Source organism: Gobius niger (assembly GCF_951799975.1).
Source record: "Gobius niger genome assembly, chromosome: 11".
NCBI classification, from domain to species: Eukaryota; Metazoa; Chordata; class Actinopteri; order Gobiiformes; family Gobiidae; genus Gobius; species Gobius niger.
Genome location: NC_136862.1, coordinates 35,350,175 through 35,377,579, shown reverse-complemented (window position 1 = coordinate 35,377,579; position 27,405 = coordinate 35,350,175). Strand labels below are relative to the sequence as shown.

The 27,405-nt window shown below is 42.8% G+C and overlaps 1 protein-coding gene across 4 annotated transcripts; it reads left to right on the top strand.

Moving 5' to 3' along the window:
• Positions 1-6,845: 6,845 nt before the first annotated feature.
• taf9 (TAF9 RNA polymerase II, TATA box binding protein (TBP)-associated factor) lies at positions 6,846-26,119 on the top strand. Of its 4 annotated transcripts, none has more exons than XM_079566379.1 (7): positions 6,846-6,981; positions 10,585-10,666; positions 19,783-19,919; positions 20,530-20,664; positions 21,873-21,954; positions 22,344-22,436; positions 25,975-26,119. In XM_079566379.1, the coding sequence occupies exons 1-7, from the start codon at positions 6,946-6,948 to the stop codon at positions 26,106-26,108; spliced, it is 699 nt and encodes a 232-aa protein (XP_079422505.1). In that variant the 5' UTR covers positions 6,846-6,945; the 3' UTR covers positions 26,109-26,119. The 4 variants fall into 4 exon arrangements, with proteins under 4 accessions (XP_079422505.1, XP_079422504.1, XP_079422503.1 ...); XM_079566378.1 differs by having other exon boundaries at positions 25,972-26,119; XM_079566377.1 differs by having other exon boundaries at positions 22,323-22,436.
• Positions 26,120-27,405: the final 1,286 nt, after the last annotated feature.

Below are 27,405 nucleotides of genomic sequence, written 5' to 3'. Positions count from 1 at the left end.
ATTTTATTTATACTATATATTCTTCCATTAGGTAACATAATCCGAAATCACAATATAAGTTTTCACTGTTATGCGGACGACACACAGCTGTATTTATCAATAAAACCAGGTCAGACAGATAAATTAGAAACACTTAGCTCCTGCGTAAAAGCCATAAAGACATGGATGACAGCAAATTACCTCCTTCTTAACCCGGACAAAACCGAGGTTATTATATTAGGCCCTCAAAAACTGAGTGAGTCTTTATCTCAACAGATCATCTCCCTGGATAATGTTAGCATATCAACGAGCACAACAGTAAAAAACCTCAGAGTTCTGTTTGACCAAGACCTCTCTTTTAAGCGATGCAGAAAAACGTATTCACGCATTTGTCTCTTCAAGGCTGGATTACTGCAATAGCCTGCTGGCAGCGTGCCCTAAAAGCTCCCTGAAAAGTCTTCAATTAGTTCAAAATGCAGCTGCTAGATTGTTTTTTTTGTGATCAATTTTTTATTAATTTTCCATTCAGGTGTAGGGGTGAGAATCCACATATTCAGCATGTATATAGTACAGCGAGAGATGCACACACAGACACATACAAAAAAAGATATATATATATATATAGCGCAGATACATACTGCAAACTCAAAGGCATGCTACCTCACCCCAACCATTGTCCAGAAAGTTTTGACATTTTGACAGTCCCAAACCATATGCATAAATGTGCCTTGGGTTTTGAGATTGCAAAATGTACAATTGGGGGATGGTAGCACTTTCATTTTGAATAGAATGTAGGGAGTGAAATATGTTCTATGGATAAAATTGAAATGAATAACCTGATGATTAGGATTTCTTGACGATAACAGCATATTTTGCCAAATCATATTCCAATTTAAATTTGTAGGATGAGGAAGTTCTTCTTTCCACAGTTGGAGAACAAGCATAGACTCATCATGTGCTGATTGAAATATAGAATATAGTTTAGAAACTGTTCCGTGAGAAGTAAGTAGAGTTGAATACAATGGGTGAGTAATTGGACAACTGTTCCATGGGACCCCATAAGTGCGCATTGCAGTCCGCAATTGGAGATAGAAAAAAAAACTAGATCCTGGCAGATGTTAGGAGACCTGAAGAGTTGCAAATATGACTCAAATTATGGACACCTTTACGAGACCATTTAGGAAAGGAAATAGGGATCTCTCCTATTTTGAGTAAAAGATTATGAAAGATTGGCGAGTGAAAGAACCATTTGGCTTGGATGTTACAATGTTTCCTTATATTATTCCAAACTTTAATAATTTCACCAATAATTAAGCCATATTTGGTGCAATCATTTGAAGGAATATTTGCAAACAGAAAATCTTGGAGTCTGTGAGGGAACACAAGGTTCTCCTCTGAGGGTCTCCAAGAAACAGTTGATGATTGGTTCAACCAATGACTCAGGGGGCGGAGAACAAATGACCAGTGATACCATTTAAAATTAGGTATGTTAACCCCGCCTTCTTTTTTTGTTTTTTGTAATATCGATAATTTAACTGTGCTTTTTATTGCACCAAATAAAATTAGCAGCTAATAAGTGCAACTTTTCCCAGTATCCTTTAGTAGGGGAAATAGGGATCATTGAGCTTATAAAATTAATGCGGGGAAGAATGTTCATTTTTATTACAGAGATGCGTCCATGAAAAGACAGAGGAAGTGAGTCCCATTTTCGTAAATCTACTTCAACTTCTGCTGCCAGCTGGTTATAGTTATGTTTGACTATATCTGAGATTGAGGGATATATAGATACTCCTAAATATTTCAGATGGTCTACAACTGGAATATTTGATATTAAGCTTTCTTGGCGAGCAGATAAATTAAGTGGAAGTACTGCAGATTTACTCCAATTGACTTTGTAGCCTGAGATTAGCCTAAAATTGTTGAAAATACCAAGAAGATGGGGAAGTGAGTGAGCAACATCCTCCAGATAGAGCAAAACATCATCTGCATATAAAGATATAGAATGAGAAGTGTTGGCAAGATGAATAGGTTTATGGCTGATTGATTGACGCACTGCTTGTGCCACAGGTTCAAGGCTAAGTGCAAATAGTAAAGGTGAGAGAGGACATCCCTGACGAGAACCACGGGATACCTGAAATGGTTTAGAGAATGTCTGCCCAGTCACTACCATTGCCATAGGGTTGGTGTATAATATCTTAATCATTGAAATAAAATGAGGGCCAAATCCCATAGATTCCAATACTGACCATAGAAAGCTCCATTCAAGGCGATCGAACGCCTTCTCAGCGTCTAAGGAAAGAATGGCAGCAGAAGATTTTATTTTCTTGGCATTTTCAACAATGTGAAGAAGACGCCCTTACGTTATCAGAAGCAAGACGTGTTTTAATAAAGCCAGTTTGATCTTTATCAATCAAAAGAGTCATGTGGGATTCTAAGCGAGAAGCCAGAACTTTAGCATATAACTAGATATCGGTATTTAAAAGAGAAAGTGGTCTGTAGTTAGAGCAATCGGTGGGATCTTTACCTTTTTTCAGAAGTAAAGAAATAAGAGCTGTATTGGTATGCTGATGAAATGTGCCACTTGCAATGGACCGTTTTATCATATCCAGTAAAAGGGGACCTAACTCTGACCAGAAAATTATATAAAATTCCGGTGGGAGACCATCTAAACCGGGTGATTTCCCTGTTTTCATAGATTGGAGGGCCTTTGATAGTTCAGACAGAGTAATAGGTGTATCCAGATTATTACAATCTTGATCTGAGAGGCAAGGTAGATTTAATGGATTCATAAAGGTTGAAATGGCTTGTTCATTACAACCTGTTGTAGAGGAGTACAACACGCTATAAAATGCTGCAAATGTATCGTTAATATCTTTGGAATCAGTGACTAAATGGCCGGTGCTGGTCTTAACACTTGTTATATTTGCAAGATTTTCGCATGCCTTTAGCTTCATGGCTAGTAATCGACTAGACTGAGCACTGTTCAGGTAATATTTTTGTCTAACTCGATGCATTAAAAAATCTGCTCTTTTAGTGAGCAAATCATTTAATTTTTTTTTCAACAATTCATTCTTCAACATTACTTCAGGTGAATTATTAGAGACCATATTCTGTTCCGATTCTGAGATTTGTTTTTCCAATAATTCAATTTGTTTCAGTCTAGATCTGTGTAGGTGAGAGGCAAAGCTAATTGCTTTCCCTCTGATGCAGCCTTTCACTGTCTCCTGCTAGATTGTTAACGCAGACAAAGAGAAGAGAACACATTACACCTGTGCTAAAGTCTCTCCATTGGCTTCCTGTTGAGTTTAGAATAAAATTTAAAATCCTGCTCCTCACATTTAAATCCATAAAGGGTTTAGCTCCGCTTTACACTGCGTTCCAAATTATTATGCAAATTGGATTTTTGTGTCAAAAAGGTAAAAAAAAAAACAATAATAATGAAACTCATGGATGGTATCGTGTCTTGGGGCTCTTTGAATCCCTGACATTAATCTCAGAGACCTGGGATGATTAGTTGTCGGGTTAAGCCCAGTTAAGAGAAAAACTACTGAAAAAGGGTATTCCACTTTATTATGCAGATCATCATTTTCAAGCAATATGGGAAAGAAAAAGGGACTTTCTGCTGATGAAAAGCGTGAAATAGTTGAATGCCTTGGTCTAGGTATGAAAACCTTCGGTATTTCATGAAAGATTAAGTGTAATCATCGTACAGATCAGAGATTTGTGGATGATTCAGAGACACACTCCGTTTTATGCCGATAAAGGCACAATATGGACGGTTTCTGCGAGACAAACACATCAGATTAGGAGAACAGATGCCACAAAGCAGCATACAGGTATTTGAAGCTGCTGGTGCCTCTGGAGTCTCCCGAACATCAAGGTGTAGGACCCTCCAGAGGCTGCAGTTGTGCATAAACCTTCTATCCGGGCCTCCCCTAAACTGTTCATTGAATGTTCATGAACAGAAACGGCTGCAGTGGCTCAGAAATACATGAGGACTCATTTTCAAACAGTCTTGTTCACTGATGAGCGCCGTGTAGCCCTGGATGGTTAGATCAATGGAGTAGTGGATGGTTGGTGAATGACCACAATGTCCAAACAAGGCTGTGACGTCAGTAAGGAGGGGGCTGAGTCATGTTTTGGGCCAGAATCATGGTGAGAGAGCTGGTCGGCCCCTTTAGGCCCTTTTAGGCTCCCTGAAGGTGTGAAAATGACCTTTGAAAAATATGTGGAGTTTCTGACTGACCACTGTCTTCTATCCTACAAAAAGAAGAGCCGTGCTTTCCCGAACAAAATCCTCTTCATGCATGACAACGCACCATGTCCTGCTGTAAAGAAAACCTCTGCATCACTGGCTGCTATGGGCATAAAAGGAGAGAAACTCATGATGTGGACCCCCTCCTACCCTGACCTCAACCCTGTTGAGAACATTTGGAGCCTCAACAAAAAACACTTCTATGAGGGTGGGAGTCAGTTTTCATCCAAACAGCAGCTCTGAGAGGCTATTCTAACATCCTGCAAAGAAATCCAAGCAGAAACTGTCCAAAAACTTACAATTTTAATGGATTTAAGAATTTTGAAGCTGCTATCACACAAGGGCTCCTATGTTAAAATATAACTTGACCTGTTAATATTTTTTTGATTGAAATAGCTTTTGATTTCAGTAAATATGACCTCCTAATGCTACAAATACAACAAATGACCATTTTCAGTTAATTACAAGCTTTAAAATGTATTGAAACGATGAGTTGCATAATAACTTGGAACAGTGGATTTTGAGGTTTTTACTATATTTATTTTTGAAAAAAATACTGTTATCACTAGGAAATTTTTTCCACCACATTTAAATGATCCTCTACCAGTTAAAGACTTGAAAATTATGCTGACTCTCATTTGAGTTGACAATTTAGAAAATCTTAGAAAAATGTCATTTGCATAATAATTTGGAACACAGTGTATCTCCAAGACGCTGTCATTCCATATCAGCCAACCAGAGCTCTCCGCTCTCAAAACTCAGGGCAACTAGTGATTCCTCGAGTCTCCAAAATCACTGTAGGAGGCAGAGCATTTAGCTACCAAGCTCCGGTTTTATGGAATAAACTCCCAGCCCACGTTAAAGAAGCAGACACAGTCCCTATATTTAAGACTAGGCTCAAAACGTACCTCTTTGAATTAGCTTATAATCAGGTCAGTTAGGTAAAGCTCTGACCCTCAGCCTGAAGTAAAGCTCTGACCCTCAGCCTGAAGTAAAGCTGCCTCAGGAGGAACACTGCTGTGGGAAGTACGGTCCACTGAGCGCTCTCCTCTTCTTCTTACTGCAGACTTTGTCTTATCATGATACAATATTTATTTTATCTGTAGTCTGTTCATCACTATTCACATGGTGTCTCCTGTCCCACTCCCCCTCGGGAGTGCCCGTCTAGATCGAACGGAGGAACCTGGGTGAACGGAGGAACCTGCATTCTGGAATCTGAGGACTGGACAGTCTGTGATCTTGGCCCGTCTGCTGAGGGATCCTTCGGCCCTGGGTCTCTATAGCCTGTCCGTCCATGGGAATGGATCTCTCCTTCTGTGGTTTTCCCCAAGGTTTCTCTTTTCTCCTGCCGGGTTTTGAGTTTTTCCTTGCCGTTCTGGAGAGTCTAAGGACGGGGGACGCCCACACCGCTCGTCTTTACCTCCTATTGGACATTATATTTGCCATTATATTTACCTGAACTTTTAATTGTCATATTTATTGCTCTGTTTTATTGCCTTAATGTTTGGTGCAGCTGTGAGGCGACTTCTGTTGGTTTTCTATTTTTTGAAAAATGTGCAAAAGTTCAAGGTGTATGAATACTTTCGAGGCACTGTGTATCATATTAATGCCTATACTTAACTTTGGAATGGCTAAAATAGCATGATACAGATCCTTTAACATTACTGTCTTACAGGGTATGAAGGAAATGGCAAAAGGGGCCACATCTCAGCCTTCTACTCAGACGCAGTGCCAGGTTACTGCAGTCACTTAGACAGTGCTGGGCACCTTCAACCCGAGGGAAGCAGAGGATGTTTTGAGTCCGATAATATTTGACTTGCTTTATCTAGAGCTCGAGCAAAATAAATGTCCGGCAGATAGAAGAACACTTTGCTTGCAACTGTACTTTTAGAGTTATGTATTTATTTTCTCTGTTCTCCAATTGATTGTATTTTGTTTTGTTTTTTTATTGGTTTAATCCTGTATTTTTTCTTGACCAAAAAAAAAATGCTCCTTCGCTGAAAAGAATGGCTTTATGAGGACCTAACCTATTTAAATCTTATATTTGGCTACCTTGTGTGTATGTATATATTTAGGCCTATATATATTATCATGGATTGTAAAGTTTGTAAATAGTCAATTGATTGACTGCGGAATTCTTCCGCAGTCAATTATTGATGAATTGATGAATTGATGAAAAATGGACGAAAAATGGACGAAAAAATGACAAAAATGTGATAAAAAATTACAAAAATGTGATAAAAAATTACAAAAATGTGACAAAAATGTGACAAAAAATTGATTAAAAATTGACGAAAAATGGACGAAAAAATGACAAAAATGTGACAAAAAATGACAAAAAAGTTACAAAAATGAGTTGAATACCCAACAAAAAAATGTTGGAAAAAAAAATCTGATGACGTGAGGAAAAAGATCCTCTCGGTTCAGGCGGGAGTGAAGAGGTTAACCATTTCCCTGGCCCTAACCTTAATTTGTGTCATGATATCTCACGTTTTCACAGCAGACTGTCCCTCCGGAGCATACGATCTAGCACTAACCATTCTCCAGCGTTCGCTAGCTCCGATTCTCTTCCTGTCCCCGATATGCCTGCCACAAACAGAAGAGGGCAGCGTTACGCTTTGCTAGCGTACAGCCTGCCGTAAACCATCCGAAGAAGAAGAAGGAGAAGAAGAGCTAAAAACAAAAGGAGAGTCGCATACCTAAAGGCAGACATGTCGGCTCCAAAAACCATCCCTAAAGACGCGCAGGTGAGTTTTCCCCAGAGGAGAGGACCTGAGCCCGGGCAGCTCCGAGAGAACACCAGGGGTCGTGTGGAGCTCTGTGCCCAGGGAGGAGCGTAGCACGGACTCGTTTGAGCGTTAGCATTAGCACTTAGCGGCTAACATTAGCATTGCTCGTTTGACTTGATTGGAAATGTTTTCACTGATTCACGGCTCAAACAGCGGACTGACTTGTTCAAAAGCTCGTGTTTTCTCTGATACTCAAAGGTAAATGACTTCCCCCGGCTCTCACGCAGACAAACGAAGTTAAGGAAGTGTTGTGGTTAGCCAACCTCTGTTTGTTTTTAGCTTCTAGCCCCGTGCATCCCAACAAATCCTGTGTCGAAGAAGTTAACGCTGTTGTGACTTCTTCAAGAATGAAAATATTGACGCGTTTTGGACAGACAGGGTCATGGGGTGAATTGCTGTACTAAGCTGATATGTGCAGTGGAGTAAGCGGAGGAGAGTGGTAACTTGTGATTCTTGTTTTATCTTTTGTCTTTGTGACGTCTGCAAAAGCAACTTTATCTGAGTGTCCTGCTGAAATAACACCAGATAAAAGGCCAGGTGTTCTACACCTAATCAGTAAAATATCGCTCACTATTTCTACAGGAAAGATATTTTTAGATTTAAAATAAGCCTTCATTGTGTCTGAAAAAAGAAGTTGCTAATTAATGTCAAAAAAGCATTACTAACCCCATAGTAAATGTCAGACTATTGTTGGCTTGATAGCAGGTTATAATCCCTAAAAATCCCATTCTAGTCAATAGGGCTAAAGTTCTGTTGGGTTTATTAGGTGGTGATGTCATCGCTCTACGTCCGGATCCAAGTTCAGGACTGTGATGTCATATCTGCTAAACATGGGTTTTTTGCACTAATGGAGATTTGAAAAAGTAAAGTTATTGCTCAAATCAAAACTCTTGGACACTACTGTGTGTTAGATGGATTTGCCAGCAGTGACTCAGCAGTAGGGGTGAGTGATATATCGTTTACAGGATAATGGAGACATAGGGCTAGGGATGTCCCGATCAGGTTTTTTTCCCCTCCGAGTCATTTGAATTTGAGAATTGCCCGATACCGAGTCCTGATCCGATACCTAATACATTGTTTTAAAAAATTAAGAAAATTCATGGTTTTGGACATAGAGAGCAACTTTGCTTTGTCTGTTTTTTCTCAAGTAAGCAAGACTATTAGTCTTTACAGTGTAATATAGTTTTACACAGAGAGGCTGATCTAAAATCCCATTCTTTATTAAATGTGTTTGTTGATTGGCAATGAAAACAACACTTGGGCAATACATTTTTTATGCACTGCAATGTAAAAAACTGTCTGTGTGCCATGTTAACTTGATTACAGTCTCTTTAATAAGTAGATATAGGGTGGCCACATTTCCCAGCCTGGAAACCGGGACGGGGTCGAGGTCCGCGCGCGCAGTGCACCGTCCACCGAGCTGTGCACGTGCACCGTCCACTGTGGCTTGAGCGTGGGTCACCTACTGTGGGCGTGTACAGAGTGCGTGTGTTTTACTAAAGGTTTAAGACAACCAGGAGTGACAACAAGTGCTTCAATTCACCTCCTGAACATAGCGCAGGGATAAGTAAGGAAAGGAGGCAGTGGTTATCAGGTTATAGAGACGAAGTTTGCCCTTGTTTGTCAGCGTTTGCGCACGTATGAGCGCAGTTGGCCATCACGGACTTTTAAACATCTCAACAGAAATGTGAGGAGGGTTTCTCTGCTCAGTGCGGGTCTGAGTAGGCATGGTTTAATCACATGTATCGGGGTAATAGCTATAAAAACAGCTGTTTGCTACTTCTTGCCGCTCTCTCTCCGCCCTGTCTTCCCGTCCGTTCTCACTCCTCTCTCCTCACTTAGCCTACAGTAAACTCTGCACGGGTTATCAGAGATGTTGTTATTGTTCCCCTGCGCTGGCACTTGTGTGGATTTGGGGATTTCTCAGACGAAGGGGGGACACGGACTGAGCGATGGTGCGAGCGGTTTGACGCAGCAGGTGGAGTGAGTAACAGAGGCACTGGGCCAGAGGGAGAGGACCGAAAGTGGTTCGCAGTAGCTCGAAATCTGATCAAAAGTAACGAGAATGGACACGCATAAATATCCGAGTCCTGATCGGGAGGTATTGTCCGATTCCAAACGAGTCTGTAACCACGTGATCGGGTCCGATTTCCGATCACGTGATCGGATGGGGACATCCCTACATAGGGCCAGATCTTGTGACTGGCGCAGTCCGTGCGCAACTCTAAACGCAACGTGGTACACGCGTGATCTTGCACGTGGCGCAGGTTTTGCGCTAAAGGCTGCGCCACTAGGGAGAGGGCGTTATTTAAGAAAAAGAGGCCGACTGAGGCGTGGTTCATTACAAGCAGCACTTGGAGCCGCTCTTCTGTGGCACATTCACATTATGTTCCTCTTTACATCGCGCTGCCTTGTCTTCTTCCTTAGAATCAACGTCAAATTGAAAACAAAAGTGGTAACAAAGTTACATTTAAAGGAATAGGCCACCGTTTTTACATACTGAGATATGTTCTTACCTTAGCTTTGACGAGTTCTTTAGGACCTGTCTGGTCTTCCCTCGTGCCTTCAATCACGTAAACACAGCGCAGACGGCGTTAGCATTTAGCCTCTCCCTCTCCCCACTATAGCTCCAAAACAGGTCAAGATAGAAGCTACCAAGCTCTTCCACGTTTTCCCTATTTAAATATGGTTACGTAAGGTGTTACACTACAGAGTATAATTACACAACATTAAACAATGTGGATTTTCTAAGCGGATAAAATGGGGAACTATATTGTAAGGCGTAATAATACCAGGAGTAGTTTGGCATCCGCACAGTAAAGTGAAGATTATTATTTAAATAGGGAAAACGTGGAAGAGCTTGGTAGCTTCTATCTTGACCTGTTTTGGAGCTATAGTGGAGAGAGGGAGAGGCTAAATGCTAACGCCGTCTGCGATGTTTACGTGACTGAAGGCACGGGTGAAGACCAGACAGGTCCTAAAGAACTCGTCAAAGCTAAGGTAAGAACATATCTCAGTATGTAAAAACGGTGGCCTATTCCTTTAAAAAAAATGGATAATACTATACATTTTCCAAGTTCAATGGCAAACCAAAAAAAATTATAATCTCAAGGTGTTTTTTGACACTCAACTTGCCATGGTTTGAGAACTTCACCACTGGAAAGCGCATGACTTGTTTAGCACATGTGGAAAAGCTCATGTTAGTTTTGTGAGGTTGACTATCATAATGTGTTTGATGCACATGGATCATCAAAATTAGAGTAATTTACTTCATTCTGCGAGGACAGAGCCTCCCTCTTTCCAATCACCTTCAACTCCATCCTCACCTTCAACTCCATCCTCACCTTCACACACTCCATCCTCACCTTCACACCCTCCATCCTCACCTTCACACCCTCCATCCTCACCTTCACACCCTCCATCCTCACCTTCACACCCTCCATCCTCACGTTCACACCCTCACCTTCACACCCCCTGTCAGAATCAGGGGGTGTGAAGGTCTGTCTGAGGTGGAGGAATCGAACTGTGAAGACTCACAAGAACTATTGTTTTTGTGTCCAGGTGATGATGCAGATCCTCAAAGATATGGGCATCACGGAGTATGAGCCCCGGGTCATCAACCAGATGTTAGAGTTCACCTACAGTAAGTGCCATAGACCTGGTTTATCGAGGGGTAACAGCAGTTATCTAGGAAGTTTTTTGGTTGGGACCAGGGTTTCCGTTAGCCGGCTGAAAACCAAATGGCCAGTAAAAATAATTTCTATCGGCCAATTTGGCCGACAGTAGAAAATATGGAGAGAATGGAGAAAACTATATTAAATACAGCATTGAACCTAAGTCAGTGACTAACATAGCAAAGTGTTTTGAGACAGCCCTAAATATGAAAAAAGGTTCAATATTTCTATCAAAAAAGTTTAGATTTACGCCCTAAGCCCATCTTACTAAGCACTTTTGAAGCACCATCATGGAAATGAAAGGCTTTTCTCTTCGTGCTTCGTAACATTTGCCAAGAAAACGGTGAACTACAGATACATTTACTTTTATAAAAGTGTGTTAAGAACTCAGCAGCGAATACTTTTGATTAGGATATTCTTTAAACGAGCATGTGTTCAGTCAGACTGCCACGCTGTCCCGCAGCGGCTCTCCCTGAGAGAGTGGCCAGGTTTAGAGACGCTTTCCTCGTTCAGTCTGCACAGATGCCTCAGCTTACTTACCTGTGTTGGAGCCGCTCAGAGCGTGGCAGAGCTGGGTCCGTGTGGAATCGCTCGACACTGACTTTCGATGACTTTAGTGCTCTCGATTTGTCCCTCTGTAATATTTCAGCGTGGAAGGGCATCCTACAGCCCAGCCCTCCCTGTGCAGCTGATGTGGTCAGATCTGGACAGCATTGGGTCGCAGATATCTTTTGTCTGAGTTAAAGGTCAGATGAGTACGTCCGCGTGACACCTGTCGCTCTCCATCGTCTCCACATGCACAACTTTATGTTTGGATTTAAGCATTTTTCTCGTGTCATTTAGTCATTAGGAATAGCCGCTAAAGTGAACCTACTAAAGCACTCGTGTAGCTCTGTCTTAATGAAGATTGTTATTGCTAATAAGCCACATTCATTATGTATATATCGATTTGGGCTGCAACGATTAATCGATAAATTCGATTAACTCGATTAGTAAAATGCTTCGAACATTATTTTCCCGCTTCGATTACTCGCTTTATTAATATTTCTCATTAAAACCGTATGAAACGGGGCCGCCTACGTGCCCGGAACTTTAAGTGGCGCTTGTTTCCGCACGGCCGCTTTTGAAGAGCACAGCTCTATGGTTGTTTTAAACACCAGAGCGGAGCTCACTGTGCTAAAACTCGTAGCCGGGCAGAGCCAGGTAGCAGAGCGGAGAACCAGGCTGTTGTAATCATCAAAACACGGCTCAAACAAGAAGAAACTCCGCAACGAGAGGCGAAGACAGGACGGAGGTGAACGAGGCGAACAAGGTGAAAGGACACGGCTCCCCCCGCTCCGCTACCGCCACAACAATGCTAACAGCTGCATCAGTGATGATTTACCATCAGGACCATCTACACTTTCATCCACTGTTACTTCAAAGTGTGACATAAGGTAAGGTATGATGGCGAACTTATCCCCCCCCCCCCCCCCCCACCAAACACAGACTTTTTTATCCTACTGTATCTACTTGTCCGTTGCTGCAAAGTTTTTTGCACTAAATATCTTTACGCTGTATCTACGATTTAAATTAAGATAAATTAATCCACAGATCTAAATAGAGTGACCACCTGTCCCTCTTTTGACTGTCCTGCAGAGCCCTGTCGTTCTCTGTTCCTCCTGCTTAACATGTTCCACTTTTTTTTATTGAAGCCTACCTCATGATTTTTTTTATCATTATTTTTTACGTCCAACTGCCTTGTAATATATCTGTTGCTAGCTCAGTGTTATATAAGTTGCAATAATAAAAAGGTGTGTGTGTCTTTTCATGGGATTAAAATGCCTGATCTATAAAAAAATAAAAAAAATCTCTGTCCTTCAAACTTCAGACAAAGTTCTGCCAAATTGTCCCACTGGTCTGTTTAAACTATTTATGGTGGTCACACTATTTCAAAAGCAGAATAAAACTCCAGCACAGTCACACTGTCTCATCTGTACGTTAAACTTTCTCATATCCATCCTTTCATTGCTCACAACAAATACATTTATGAACCATGCAAATTGACACATTAATCCCTGTTATAGCAATACTATGACAAAAATAATTAAAATGTTTCTCCTCTTTTAGGAAACTCCTCTGGTTGAGATCCCGGCAAAGAAATCAATCACCTGAGCTTCAGCAAAACATTTCAAGATGCTGTCTCCAATCAGGACCTACTTCACTTGAATAAGAATAAAAGTACTCATTTAAAAGACACTATGAAGCTGCTCTCTCTCCTCATCATGGACATAAGGACAGGCGTCTCTTGATGAGAGTGAAATGTTGCTGCTTTTGGGACAAACTGGAAATTTAGAATAAATGCTATTTCTAGCAGAAAAATCCTTTGTTTTTATTATCCGATTAATTGATTAATCGATGTAAATAATCGATGTAAATAATCGATAGATTAATCGATTACTAAAATAATCGATAGTTGCAGCCCTAATATAGATATATATTTTTCATGGCCGGTAATTCTTGTGAATGGCCGACATTTTACAATCCAGCCGGCAAAAGTGGCCGACAAAAAAGAGTCTTCCAGAACCTCTGGTTGGGACAGTACATGTTAATTGTCAAGCCACTCCGGATTGTTGCCATGGGCTACAAAACAGTCAACCAAGAAGAATGACCGGACATAAAATAGTTTAAAAAAAATATTGTCATATTATAAAAAAAAACATGCACCTACATTTAATCATAGCTAGAGCGCTATACAAGTGCTTTAACACGAGCGAGCGGGTCCAACAACACTTTGCTATTTCCAAAGAAGGGACTACAAAAATACAATGGTATGCAAAAGTTTGGGCACCAATTTAAATGTTCATGATCTTACTTTATAAATCATTGGTTGTCTGGATAAGAAATTTCAGGTAAATATATCGTATAGGAGACAAACACAGTGATATTTCTGAAGTGAAATAAAGTTTATATGATTTATGGAAAGTGTGCAGGAATTATTTAAACAAAATTAGGCATGTGCATAAATGTATGCACCCATGTCAATGTATTGAGGAGAAAGGAAAGAAAAATCTCACTGACATAACGCTGATATCGTTGGTCGTGTGCGCTGGGTCATCCCCAGGTCATTCTAATCCTGTGTGAATAGTTCTTTAGGCTCAATATTGCATGTAGCTATTTGTCTTTTTCAGAAATAGTATTGAAATGATATACAAGCGGACTAAACTGACTGCTTTACAGAAACAATACAGCTACACGTGTGTCCTCCTCTAAACTCCTATGGTTTAGTTCAATGTACCTGGGTCACCGGAAGTTCAGGCTTGATCCTGGACTTGCTTCGAGAATAAAAAACATGCGTCTCTTGTTTGGAAAGTGTTTAGAAAATATGTGGTAATGAAAGGATTTTCTTGTAGTAGAGTGAAGTTAATTTGGCATCTCAAATCTAAATTGTAAGTTGACATTTGCAACAGGAAAACAGGTTCCGCTAGACTTTTTTTTGTCGGCCACTTTGGCCGGCTGGGTCGTAAAATGTCGGCCATTCACAGGAATTACCGGCCATTAAAAAAATATATACATAATAAACATGGCTTATTATCAATAACAATCTACATGTAGGCAGAGCACTACACGAGTGCTTTAGTGGGTCCAAAAGAGGCTATTGCTAATGAAAAAATGACGTGAGAAAATGCAGCTGAAATCCAAATATAAAGCCTACTCATCAGTACTTTAACTCAGACAGAAAGTAGCCCATATCTATGACCCTCCTTAAACCCGGCTACTCTCTGAGCGGCTCCAACACCGGTAACTAAGCCGAGGCGTCTGTGCAGGCCGACCGAGGGAAGCGCCTCTAAACCCGACCACTCTCTGAGCGGCTCCAACACCGGTAACTAAGCCGAGGCGTCTGCGCAGACTGACCGAGGGAAGCGCCTCTAAACCCGGCCACTCTCCCAGGAAGAGACAGTGCAGGACAGCGTGCACTGTAAATTCCAACTCATTGCACTTACTTGGGATAAGTTGTAAACCCGATGCATAACTATTACTCCCAATGTTAAGCCATGATTACTAGTAACGCTAGTATGATTAAGACGGCTTTCACAGTATTCATTACTAATGATACAAGTTCTGATTACTAGACATGTTAGTACTGGCAACTGGGAATTCCGAGTACTGATTACTTTTGTTACTTAAATATGGCCTTAACCTGTACTATTATGCTTAGTACTGGTTAATGGAACATTCCTGTTCCCTTTATGGTTTATTGGTTATTCCCATTAATGAAGTTTTACAAATTTAGTACAAGATATAAATGTTGTAATAAAGCAAAACAAAGTGTAGTTATAAAGTCAATTTATTTAACATTAACACAGTGTAAAACACTTACATTTTTAGGTGCAGTTAATGATAGAACATCTCTATTTCTGCAGTTATAGTTCACTTCAGTCCAAACAGGTGGATTAGTCTGTACTGAGCCGATGAAGACGAGGAGCTGAAGTGTCTCAGACGGTTCCACAGACTCTGTACATGCAGCAGGTTCTGCAGACTCACAGCAGGAGGAAGGGCATCTTTGTAAATCACCGTCAAGTCTTCATCAGCGAGGTCAGATTTCTGTAAGACATAAAAAGAACAAAAATACTTTAGATACAAGTCCCTTTGGCAAGACCAAAACCTACAGGTAAAATGTTGCTTTGTCTCATCCAAACATCTCAGCTCTGACTCTGTCTCACCTTAGTGTGTTCAGCTCCAGCCTCAGCAGATCCTTCAACAGCTGCTCTTCAGTCTGACACTGGACACACACAAAAGCATTCATAAGTGTTATTTCACATCCAACTTATGGCCACTTTATCAGAATATAATGATGAGTGCCGTCTTACCTACTGCCTGGATGCTGAGATGGTCTCAGAGTTTTCACAGCAGTTCAGACTTCTGTAAAACAAAGAATTTCAATCAGTAAGCACAGTAAAAACAGATAAAAAAGAGTATGGACTTCCTCAGAGTTTTATGACAATAAGGATAAACTATCATATAAAAAAATCAGGATTGATATTTATATATTTCTATTATATTTGTACTAATACTAAAGTCATTTGAGTGTCTCACCTCAGCGTGTTCAGCTCCGTCTCATCAGGTCTTTCCACAGCTGGACTCCTCAGTCTGACACTGGACACACAACCCATTTCAAAGATTATTTTACTAAATTACATGCTGTTTAAAACACTGATCAGTGCAGTCTTACCTTCAGCCTTGATGTAGAGTCAGTCTCTAAATCTTCACAGCTGTCACTGTCTGGGAATAAAAGAAAATCTTTAATCATAACCAGCAGTATTAGATGTTGTGGACAGGCTGCACTTGATTTAACTTTTGAAATAATGACTATTACATTAATATGGCCAAAGCTAATATGTAGATGGTCCATGAGTAAAAAATGCACAAATGACTGTGCTGCTGCTGCTGCACTTTTGCACGAGAACACTCAGTAAATTACCCTTACGTATCTATTTTCTGTCTTTAAATGACACGTCTGGAGCTTTAATACTTAAATTTGTATCACTAATATTAGACAGGCCACTGTGCGGTCACCAAATTAAATAATAAATGTGTTTTAAGGTAGAGCAAGAGCGTTATTGCATTTTTCAAATATAAAAAAATACTGAAAATAGTAACAATACATCAAACTCTCAGAGCAAACACAAATATATCCAAAGACACACTCACCTTATGTCGATTAACGAGAAATCAAACAGGAAAGGTCCTGTTTTCTGCTGTTTCTGCTGATGATGCACTGAGGGCTGTCGAACACTTTTCTTTTGAATTCAAAACAGTTCAGAGCAACCTGATTGGCTCATTCTGTACATGTGACATATGACCTGAACCAATCACGGGCAGCGTAGGTTACAGCTTAGTTTTGTCAGTTACGATTACTAGACAGTCAAGTTCCCGTTACAGGGGGGCAGTAGAGGACACTGGGGGGGTTAGTGAGAGTTACTAAAACCATGTACTGGATAAAGAGAAAAGCAAGTCAAGCCAATGTCAAGCCGATATTATTCAAAACTGGCAAATCCTAGTAAGTGGGACAGAATCTGATAATGGATACTTTAGATTGAGCGTGAGCACAACAGGACGACAACTAATCATTACTGGCATCATGTAAAGTTAGTAATTACTGACAAAACCCTGTTATTGGAACAGAAACATGTTGCTGTAAAATGGAAAAGCAATTAATCATAATTTTCTCTTGAAAATGTACCTCTTACATGGAATAGAGGGTTAATGCTGAAAATTTCAGGTCTCTTAGTAATTATAACACTTTATTTCATGTTGCGACCTTAGTTGGAATTTACAGTGTGTCAGTCTGACTGACCACACGCTCGTTTAAAGAATATCCTAATCAAAAGTATTGCTGAGTTCTTAACACACTTTTATAAAAGTAAATGTACCTGTAGTTCACTGTTTTCTTGGAAAATGTGACGAAGCACGAAGAGAAAATCCTTTCATTTCCAGCGTGACGATGGCGCTTCAACTGCTTGTAAAATGGGCTTTTTGATAAAAACATTGACCTTTCTTTAATATTTGGGGCTGTCTCAAAAACACTTTGTTAGTCACTGACCCAGGTGACATGTTGTATTAATATATTTTTCTTTATTCTCTCCATATTTTTTACTGTCGGCCAATTTGGCCGATGGAAATTATTTTTACCAGCCATTTGCTTTGCAAGCCGGCTGTAGCCGGCTAACGGAAACCCTGCAGGAAAAAACACTAACATTAGGGTTGCCGCATATAAATGCCACAGTTTGGTCCCTCTTGGTGCGTACGAAGTATTGTAAATACCCTGGTTTATATCCCAGGGAGGAGGAGATGTGAAGTGAGACATGGCAGCACCTTGATCGTGCCTTGCTTTGGTGTGTGCCATTAAACCTCCATCCATCCATCCATTTTCTTCCGCTTTATCCGGCCGGGTCGCGGGGGCAGCAGTCTCAGCAGAGATGCCCAAACTTCCCGGTCCACACACACCTCCTCCAGCTGTTCAGACTATGTCTCCAGGCCAGCTCGGAGACATAGTCCCACCACCGTGTCCTGGGTCTTCCACGAGGCCTTGTCCCACTAGGACATGCCTGGAATTCCTCCCGCGGGAGGCGACCAGGAGGCATCCGGAACAGATGCCCTAGCCACCTCAGCTGGCTCCTTTCGACGTGAAGGAGCAGCGACTCTACACCGAGCTCCTCCCGGGTAACTGAGCTCCTCACCCGATCTCGAAGGGTGCGCCCAGCCACCCTGCGAAGGAAACCTATTTCGGCCGCTTGTATTCACGATCTTGTCCTTTCGGTCATTACCCAAATCTCATGACCATAGGTGAGGGTGGGAACATAGATCGATCGGTAAATCGAGAGCTTTGCCCCGACTCAGCTCCCTCTTCACCAACCGATACAGCGACCGCATCACTGCTGACGCTGCACTGATCCGTCTGTCGATCTCACGCTCCATCCGTCCCTTACTGAGAACAAGACCCCGAGATACTTGAACTCCTCCACTTGAGGTAAGGACTCCCCACCGACCTGAAGAGGTGAAACCACCTTTTTCCGGTGGAGAACCATGGCCTCAGATTTGGAGGTGCTGATCCTCATCCCGGCCGCTACACACTCGGCTGCAAACCGCCCCAGAGCTTGCTGAAGGTCCTGGTTTGTTGAAGCCAACAGTACAACATCATCCGCAAACAGCAAAGATGAGATCCTGAGGCTCCCAAACCGGACACCCTCCGGCCCCTGGCTGCGCCTAGAAAGACTGTCCCTAAAAGTAATGAACAGAACCGGTGACAAAGGGCAGCCCTGGCGGAGACCAACATGCACCGGGAACAGGTCTGACTTATTGCCAGCAATGCGAACCAAGCTCCTGCTGCGGTCATACAGGGAATGGACAGCCCTTAGCAGAGGGCCCCGGACCCCATACTCCCGGAGCACCCCCCACAGGGCACCACGAGGGACACGGTCAAACGCTTTCTCCAGATCCACAAAACACATGTGGACTGGTTGGGCGAACTCCCACGAACCCTCGAGCACCCGATGAAGGGTATAGAGCTGGTCCAGTGTGCCACGACCAGGACGAAAACCGCATTGTTCCTCCTGGATCCAAGGTTCGACTATCGGCCGGATCCTCCTCTCCAGCACCCCGGAGTAGACCTTACCGGGGAGGCTGAGGAGGGTGATTCCTCTGTAATTGGAACACACCCTCCGATCCCCCTTCTTAAAGAGACGGACCACCACCCCGTTCTGCCAATCCAGGGGCACTGTCCCCGACCGCCACGCGATGTTGCAGAGACGTGTCAGCCAAGACAGTCCTACAACATCCAGAGACTTCAGGTACTCAGAGCGAATCTCATCCACCCCCGGAGCCTTGCCACCGAGGAGCTTTCTCACCACCTCGGTGACTTCAGCCCCGGTGATGGGCGAGCCCACCTCCGAGTCCCCAGCCTCTGCTTCCCCATCGGAAGACGTGACGGCGGGATTGAGGAGGTCCTCGAAGTACTCCTTCCACTGTCCGACGACATCCCCAGTCGAGGTCAGCAGCCCCCCACCCGCACTGTAAACAGTGCGGGTGAAGCACTGCTTCCCCCTCCTGAGGCGCCGGATGGTTTGCCAGAATCTCCTCGAGGCCGACCGATAGTCTTCCTCCATGGCTTCTCCGAACTCCTCCCAGACCCGAGTTTTTGCCTCTATGACCGCACGAGCTGCAGCATACTTGGCCTGCCGGTACCTCTCACCTGCCTCCGGAGTCCCACAAGCCAACAAGGCCAGGTAGGACTCCTTCTTCAGCTTGAAGGCATCCCTTACTTCCGGGCGCCACCACCGGGTTCGGGGATTGCCGCCGGGACAGGCACCAGAGACCTTACGGCCACAACTACGAGCAGCCGCATCGACAATGGAGGACCCGTGAACGTCAAATTCATAATTTGCATATAATGATAATTTGGTTTGTTTTGGGCTCGGGCATTGGTCAGGCTTCATGACTGCGGAGCCGGGTCTGGTTGGGCTGGATTTTTTGGGCGTAATATAAGTTTTGCACCAAATCAAACACTTTCATTTGACACTTTCCTAACTTTTGCCCCGTTTTTCAGGGTACGTGACGACCATCATAGAGGACGCTAAAATCTACTCCACTCACGCTAAAAAGTCCACTGTGGATGCAGACGACATCAAACTGGCCATTCAATGTCGAATGGACCAGTCCTTCACGTCCCCCCCGCCTCGAGACGTGAGTGGTGCCGTCTTCTCGTGTGTCTCTATGTCCTCTGCAGAGGACTAGTGTTTTTGCTCCTGTATCATTACGCCTCACAATATAGTTCCCCTTTTTATCTGCTTATCAAATCGACATGCTACATTTCTGTGTAAATATACTTCGCATGAAAACACTTCACGTAACTTTATTTAAATAGGGAACACGTGGAAGAGCTTGGTAGCTTCTATCGTGAGCTTTTTTGGAGCTATATGACATGTGGGAGAGGCTACGTATGTGCTCCGTTTGCGTGACAGAGCGCACGGACAAAGACCAGACGGGTATATATTAACTCGACTAAGGTTAGGTAAGAACATATCTTAGTATGTAAAAACGGTGGCCTGTTCCTTTCAGTACCACTTTTAGTATCGATTTAGTATCGAGGAATACATTTTTGTTACAACAGGACTATGTACTATATCCCCATGGCTCTATGGAGCCTTGTAGTGTCTAAAAGCTGCCAAGTGCTAACCCTGTAGTTTCAAGATCCAGGGTTTGGCAGTACATGAGCATTTATTAGATGTCTTCGATCTTTTTGCCTTCATCTGTGGTCATTGTTAAAGGTAACTGCTTGTGTTTTGTGTGGTAGTTTCTGTTGGAAGTGGCACGTCAGAAGAACCAGACTCCTCTCCCTCTGATCAAACCATACACCGGACCCAGACTACCTCCGGATCGATACTGCCTCACTGCACCCAACTACCGCCTCAAATCTGTGCAGAAGAAGGTACCAACCAATAATAAAGGCGCACTGACACTTGGCATCCAAACCGTCCCAATCTCAGGCCTGGATGCCTCCAATGCGCTCACACTTGCACAAACAAACCGAGCCGCACCGATTAGAGAAGCACAAGGATTCGTTTGATTAATGCAGAAGGGAAGAAAACAAATAAACCCAGCAGCACGAAATAATGCAAGTCTATGAGTCCCGTTGTCAAATTTGTTTACTCCACTTTTCAATGGTGAATAAAAGAGTCACTTTAAGCTGATAGAAACAGAGCTGTGCGCGCCGCCCTGTCCCCCGCTATGCTGAGGCAGTGGGCAGGGCAGTGGCTCTGAGCCTTTCCTCCATGGATTACTGGATAAAGTACAGCAAAATACAGCCTTTAAAATGAAAACAGAAGATATGACGCTCAGTTTGTGTCATTCATTGCTGCTTCGGCCACCATTGTAACTTCATTGTAACTCCTGGAAGTAGGCTATACGTTGCAAGAAAGCACTTAACACGAATGCGCACTAAAATCACAAGTGGTCTAAATGCACTTAAGCTTTTGTTTTATCTATCAGACAAAAGCTGGTTGTAAAATCAGAGCAGATGGTAACCCTTTTTTATTGTAGACTAAATTTAACCTCTTACTATTCGCCTTAACCGAGCACATTTTCTCCAGTGCGGCTTTATCCAAATCTAAAAGCTTCTGGATTGGAGCTTACGGCCAGTGCAACGCCTCATTTGAAAGCTAAGACCTTCAAAACTCATCATAACTCTTTTGTCGTATTGTCGCCCCTTTATCACATTTTTAAGTGGTTTTTTTTTTCTTGTTTTTTTTTTCTTCTTGTTTTTGTTTCTTTTTTTTTCTCCTTGTGTTGTTGCTTTTCCAGCACGTTTTTGTCGGTCTTTTGTTGGCTTTTTTGAAGAAGCTTTTAGATTTGAGTAAAGCCAAACTCTGTTCAGGCGGGGCTTAAGAGGTTAAAGAGGAGGGAGGTGGGTCACAAGAGATTATTAATTAACAAAAAGTTGCCAAAACAGTTTGTGAAACCACTGGCTTGAATGTTGACACTTGTCTCTTTATTCACCAAAGGCACTGAAAAACATTTAACACATTAACTACCACAGCTTTATGATGGTTATTAGTATTATTTTCTGTACTTTTTCTAGTTTAGCGGGGCTAAGCACAGAGATTGTGTTTTGTCAGTAACTCTTTTCTTTGGTTGCAGGTGACTGCCTCTGCTGGTCGAATCTCAGTCCCACGCCTCAGCGTCGGAGCAGTGTCCAGTCGCCCCGCCACCCCCACCATAGGTCTGCACAGTCTGTTCATTTGGCTTGGTTTGGTCCTGCTTTGGGTTTTATTATTTCATTCAATCGACTTTATTTCAAATACATTTTTCCCACACTCTTAAGACGACATCTGTTCTTCAAGCAGCTCCTCAAAACTCCACATTTACTCTATTATGTTTGTTTCTTTCCTGGAGCTGTAGCTTACGACCACAAGAAAAACGGGTATTAAATATCAACAAATCCTACAGTTTGAGTTATCTCAAGATCTTTCCCATTTACCTGCTGAGTTTATACATTTTGTTAAACCGTGGCTTTATTTGAACCACTGATCTGTGAAGGCCATCCTGGTTAAATGAGGAGGCACATCTTACTTCTGTCTGTCACTACAGGCTCTTCATCTGTTCCTTCAGTCACCGCCAAAGTGTCCACTCCCGTGTCGCTGTCAGCCCAAAGGTTCACCGTCCAGATCCCAACGGCCGCACAGAGCCACGTTCCCAAAACCAGTAAGAGCTCAGCACGACTCTCCCTAACCAGTAACTCATCACACTAACCAGTAACTCATCACACTAACCAGTAACTCATCGCACTAACCAGTAACTCATCACACTAACCAGTAACTCACTACACTAACCAGTAACTCACTGCACTAACCAGTAACTCACTGCACTAACCAGTAACTCATCACACTAACCAGTAACTCATCGCACTAACTAGTAACTCATCACACTAACCAGTAACTCATTACACTAACCAGTAACTCACTGCACTAACCAGTAACTCACTACACTAACCAGTAACTCACTGCACTAACCAGTAACTCACTACACTAACCAGTAACTCATCACACTAACCAGTAACTCACTACACTAACCAGTAACTCACTGCACTAACCAGTAACTCACTACACTAACCAGTAACTCATCACACTAACCAGTAACTCACTATATTAACCAGTAACTCACTGCACTAACCAGTAACTCACTACACTAACCAGTAACTCATCACACTAACCAGTAACTCACTATATTAACCAGTAACTCACTGCACTAACCAGTAACTCACTACACTAACCAGTAACTCACTGCACTAACCAGTAACTCATCGCACTAACTAGTAACTCATCACACTAACCAGTAACTCATCGCACTAACTAGTAACTCATCGCACTAACCAGTAACTCATCGCACTAACCAGTAACTCATCGCACTAACCAGTAACTCATCACACTAACCAGTAACTCATCACACTAACCAGTAACTCATCACACTAACCAGTAACTCATCACACTAACCTGTAACTCATCGCACTAACCAGTAACTCAATGCACTAACCAGTAACTCAATGCACTAACCAGTAACTCATCACACTAACCAGTAACTCAATGCACTAACCAGTAACTCAATGCACTAACCAGTAACTCACTACACTAACCATTAACTCATCGCACTAACCAGTAACTCATCGCACTAACCAGTAACTCATCGCACTAACCAGTAACTCATCGCACTAACCAGTAACTCATCGCACTAACCTGTAACTCACTGCACTAACCAGTAACTCATCACACTAACCAGTAACTCACTGCACTAACCAGTAACTCATCACACTAACCTGTAACTCATCACACTAACCTGTAACTCATCGCACTAACCAGTAACTCATCGCACTAACCAGTAACTCATCGCACTAACCAGTAACTCATCACACTAACCTGTAACTCATCACACTAACCTGTAACTCATCGCACTAACCAGTAACTCATCGCACTAACCAGTAACTCATCGCACTAACCAGTAACTCATCACACTAACCTGTAACTCATCACACTAACCTGTAACTCATCGCACTAACCAGTAACTCATCACACTAACCAGTAACTCACTGCACTAACCAGTAACTCACTGCACTAACCAGTAACTCATCGCACTAACCAGTAACTCATCGCACTAACCAGTAACTCATCGCACTAACCAGTAACTCATCGCACTAACCTGTAACTCATCGCACTAACCTGTAACTCATCACACTAACCTGTAACTCATCGCACTAACCAGTAACTCATCACACTAACCAGTAACTCACTACACTAACCAGTAACTCATCGCACTAACCAGTAACTCATCACACTAACCAGTAACTCATCACACTAACCAGTAACTCATCGCACTAACCAGTAACTCATCACACTAACCTGTAACTCATCACACTAACCTGTAACTCATCACACTAACCTGTAACTCATCACACTAACCTGTAACTCATCGCACTAACCAGTAACTCATCGCACTAACCTGTAACTCATCGCACTAACCAGTAACTCATCGCACTAACCTGTAACTCATCGCACTAACCAGTAACTCATCGCACTAACCAGTAACTCATCGCACTAACCAGTAACTCATCACACTAACCTGTAACTCATCGCACTAACCTGTAACTCATCGCACTAACCTGTAACTCATCGCACTAACCAGTAAATCATCACACTAACCAGTAACTCACTGCACTAACCAGTAACTCACTGCACTAACCAGTAACTCATCGCACTAACCAGTAACTCATCGCACTAACCAGTAACTCATCGCACTAACCTGTAACTCATCAAACTAACCTGTAACTCATCGCACTAACCATTAACTCATCACACTAACCAGTAACTCATCGCACTAACCAGTAACTCATCACACTAACCAGTAACTCATCACACTAACCTGTAACTCATCACACTAACCTGTAACTCATCACACTAACCAGTAACTCACTGCACTAACCATTAACTCATCACACTAACCAGTAACTCATCGCACTAACCAGTAACTCATCACACTAACCAGTAACTCATCGCACTAACCAGTAACTCATCACACTAACCAGTAACTCATCGCACTAACCAGTAACTCATCGCACTAACCAGTAACTCATCACACTAACCTGTAACTCATCACACTAACCTGTAACTCATCACACTAACCTGTAACTCACTGCACTAACCAGTAACTCACTGCACTAACCAGTAACTCACTGCACTAACCAGTAACTCACTGCACTAACCAGTAACTCATCACACTAACCAGTAACTCACTGCACTAACCAGTAACTCATCACACTAACCTGTAACTCATCACACTAACCAGTAACTCATCGCACTAACCAGTAACTCATCGCACTAACCAGTAACTCATCGCACTAACCAGTAACTCATCGCACTAACCAGTAACTCATCGCACTAACCTGTAACTCACTGCACTAACCAGTAACTCATCACACTAACCAGTAACTATCACACTAACCAGTAACTCATCGCACTAACCAGTAACTCACTGCACTAACCAGTAACTCATCACACTAACCTGTAACTCATCACACTAACCTGTAACTCACTGCACTAACCAGTAACTCGCTGCACTAACCAGTAACTCGCTGCACTAACCAGTAACTCATCGCACTAACCAGTAACTCATCACACTGACCAGTAACTCATCGCACTAACCAGTAACTCATCACACTAACCAGTAACTCATCACACTAACCAGTAACTCATCGCACTAACCAGTAACTCACTGCACTAACCAGTAACTCATCACACTAACCAGTAACTCATCGCACTAACCAGTAACTCATCACACTAACCTGTAACTCATCGCACTAACCAGTAACTCATCACACTAACCAGTAACTCATCGCACTAACCAGTAACTCATCACACTAACCAGTAACTCATCACACTAACCAGTAACTCATCGCACTAACCAGTAACTCATCGCACTAACCAGTAACTCGCTGCACTAACCAGTAACTCGCTGCACTAACCAGTAACTCATCACACTAACCAGTAACTCATCACACTAACCAGTAACTCATCGCACTAACCAGTAACTCATCGCACTAACCAGTAACTCGCTGCACTAACCAGTAACTCGCTGCACTAACCAGTAACTCATCGGCTTTTTCCTACAAATAAATAAATACAAATATTGATATTAACACACAGTAAATGTTGATATGGTTTTATTTGATCTATGGCTCCTCCCCCAACAGCAGCGGCCACGCCCCCTGTCCTGATGAGCTCATCTCTTATTGGTCCGAAGACTCTCCTGATGAGCAGCAGCAGCCTATCACAGAGCGACAGCCTGAAGCGCAAACATGAAGACGACGAAGACTACGACGCGCTATAGACATTTCCATAAACATTCAACACAGTGAGAATCAATCCTTGTGAAAGATGGAGATTACTGCTGGACCACGGCTCTTGTTTACTTTTAAAGGGGACATGTCATGCAAATCCGTATTTTTTTTTATTTCTTGAATTTAGTTGAGTCATAGATAACTAGGGGTTGAACCTCCCAAAAAAGTAGCATGTTCCCCAAATCCCAGGGTTGCACATCATGTATGACCTAACAGGAGGTTCAGGGGGCATAGGAATGGGTGTATTTTTACACTACTTTAATTGGTATTTGATTATATTCATCTTGTGGGCCTGAGGTCCTTGACTGGAGGGCCGGATTTTGCCCCCGAGCCGGCCGTTTACTTGCCCATTTCCAAGAGAGTACTCCAAACGAGATGCCTAACACAATTCAAATAAAGTTCTCCTTGCTCCTGAGAACATTTGAATATATTGTGAAATAAATCCCTGCACACTTGAAACAGTCACTGCATATTTGGAGCTGGTCCATTGTTACCAGTTTAACCGGGCTCAGAGGATCTTTGTTTGTTTTTTCCTTTTAGTCCTGCTCATGTCCACCAGAGAAAGCAGTGTTAACACAGACTGAAGAAACTCCTGTTTTTCATAATAAAGGTTTTGTAAAGATAAAACCACAACAGTAAAGTCTCATCTTTTCAGCGTCGATGGCGTCAGACACCAGCTCACCAACTGACTCATTTCTTAAAAACACAACACTTGGGGAGTAAATGTCCTTAATGGAGGGGAGAGGGTGAGACGGTGGAGTAAATGTCCTTAATGGAGGGGAGAGGGGGGAGACGGGTGGAGTACATGTCCTTAATGGAGGGGAGAGGGTGAGACGGTGGAGTAAATGTCCTTAATGGAGGGGAGAGGGGGGAGACGGGTGGAGTACATGTCCTTAATGGAGGGGAGAGGGTGAGACGGTGGAGTAAATGTCCTTAATGGAGGGGAGAGGGGGGAGACGGTGGAGTAAATGTCCTTAATGGAGGGGAGAGGGGGGAGACGGTGGAGTAAATGTCCTTAATGGAGGGGAGAGGGGGGAGACGGGTGGAGTACATGTCCTTAATGGAGGGGAGAGGGTGAGACGGGTGGAGAACATGTCCTTAATGGAGGGGAGAGGGGGGAGACGGGTGGAGTAAATGTCCTTAATGGAGGGGAGAGGGGTGAGACGGTGGAGTAAATGTCCTTAATGGGGGGGAGACGGTGGAGTAAATGTCCTTAATGGGGGGAGACGGTGGAGTAAATGTCCTTAATGCAGGGGAGAGGGTGAGACGGGTGGAGTAAATGTCCTT

What these genes read in the sequence shown, in the direction of transcription:
- taf9 (XM_079566376.1), top strand. Translation starts at nt 6,946, where the DNA reads ATGTCGGCTCCAAAAACCATCCCTAAAGACGCGCAG. An exon ending in CCATCCCTAAAGACGCGCAG is followed by an intron (nt 6,982 to 10,584) that starts GTGAGTTTTCCC and finishes TTTTGTGTCCAG; the next exon opens with GTGATGATGCAGATCCTCAA. An exon ending in CGTCCCCCCCGCCTCGAGAC is followed by an intron (nt 19,920 to 20,529) that starts GTGAGTGGTGCC and finishes TTTGTGTGGTAG; the next exon opens with TTTCTGTTGGAAGTGGCACG.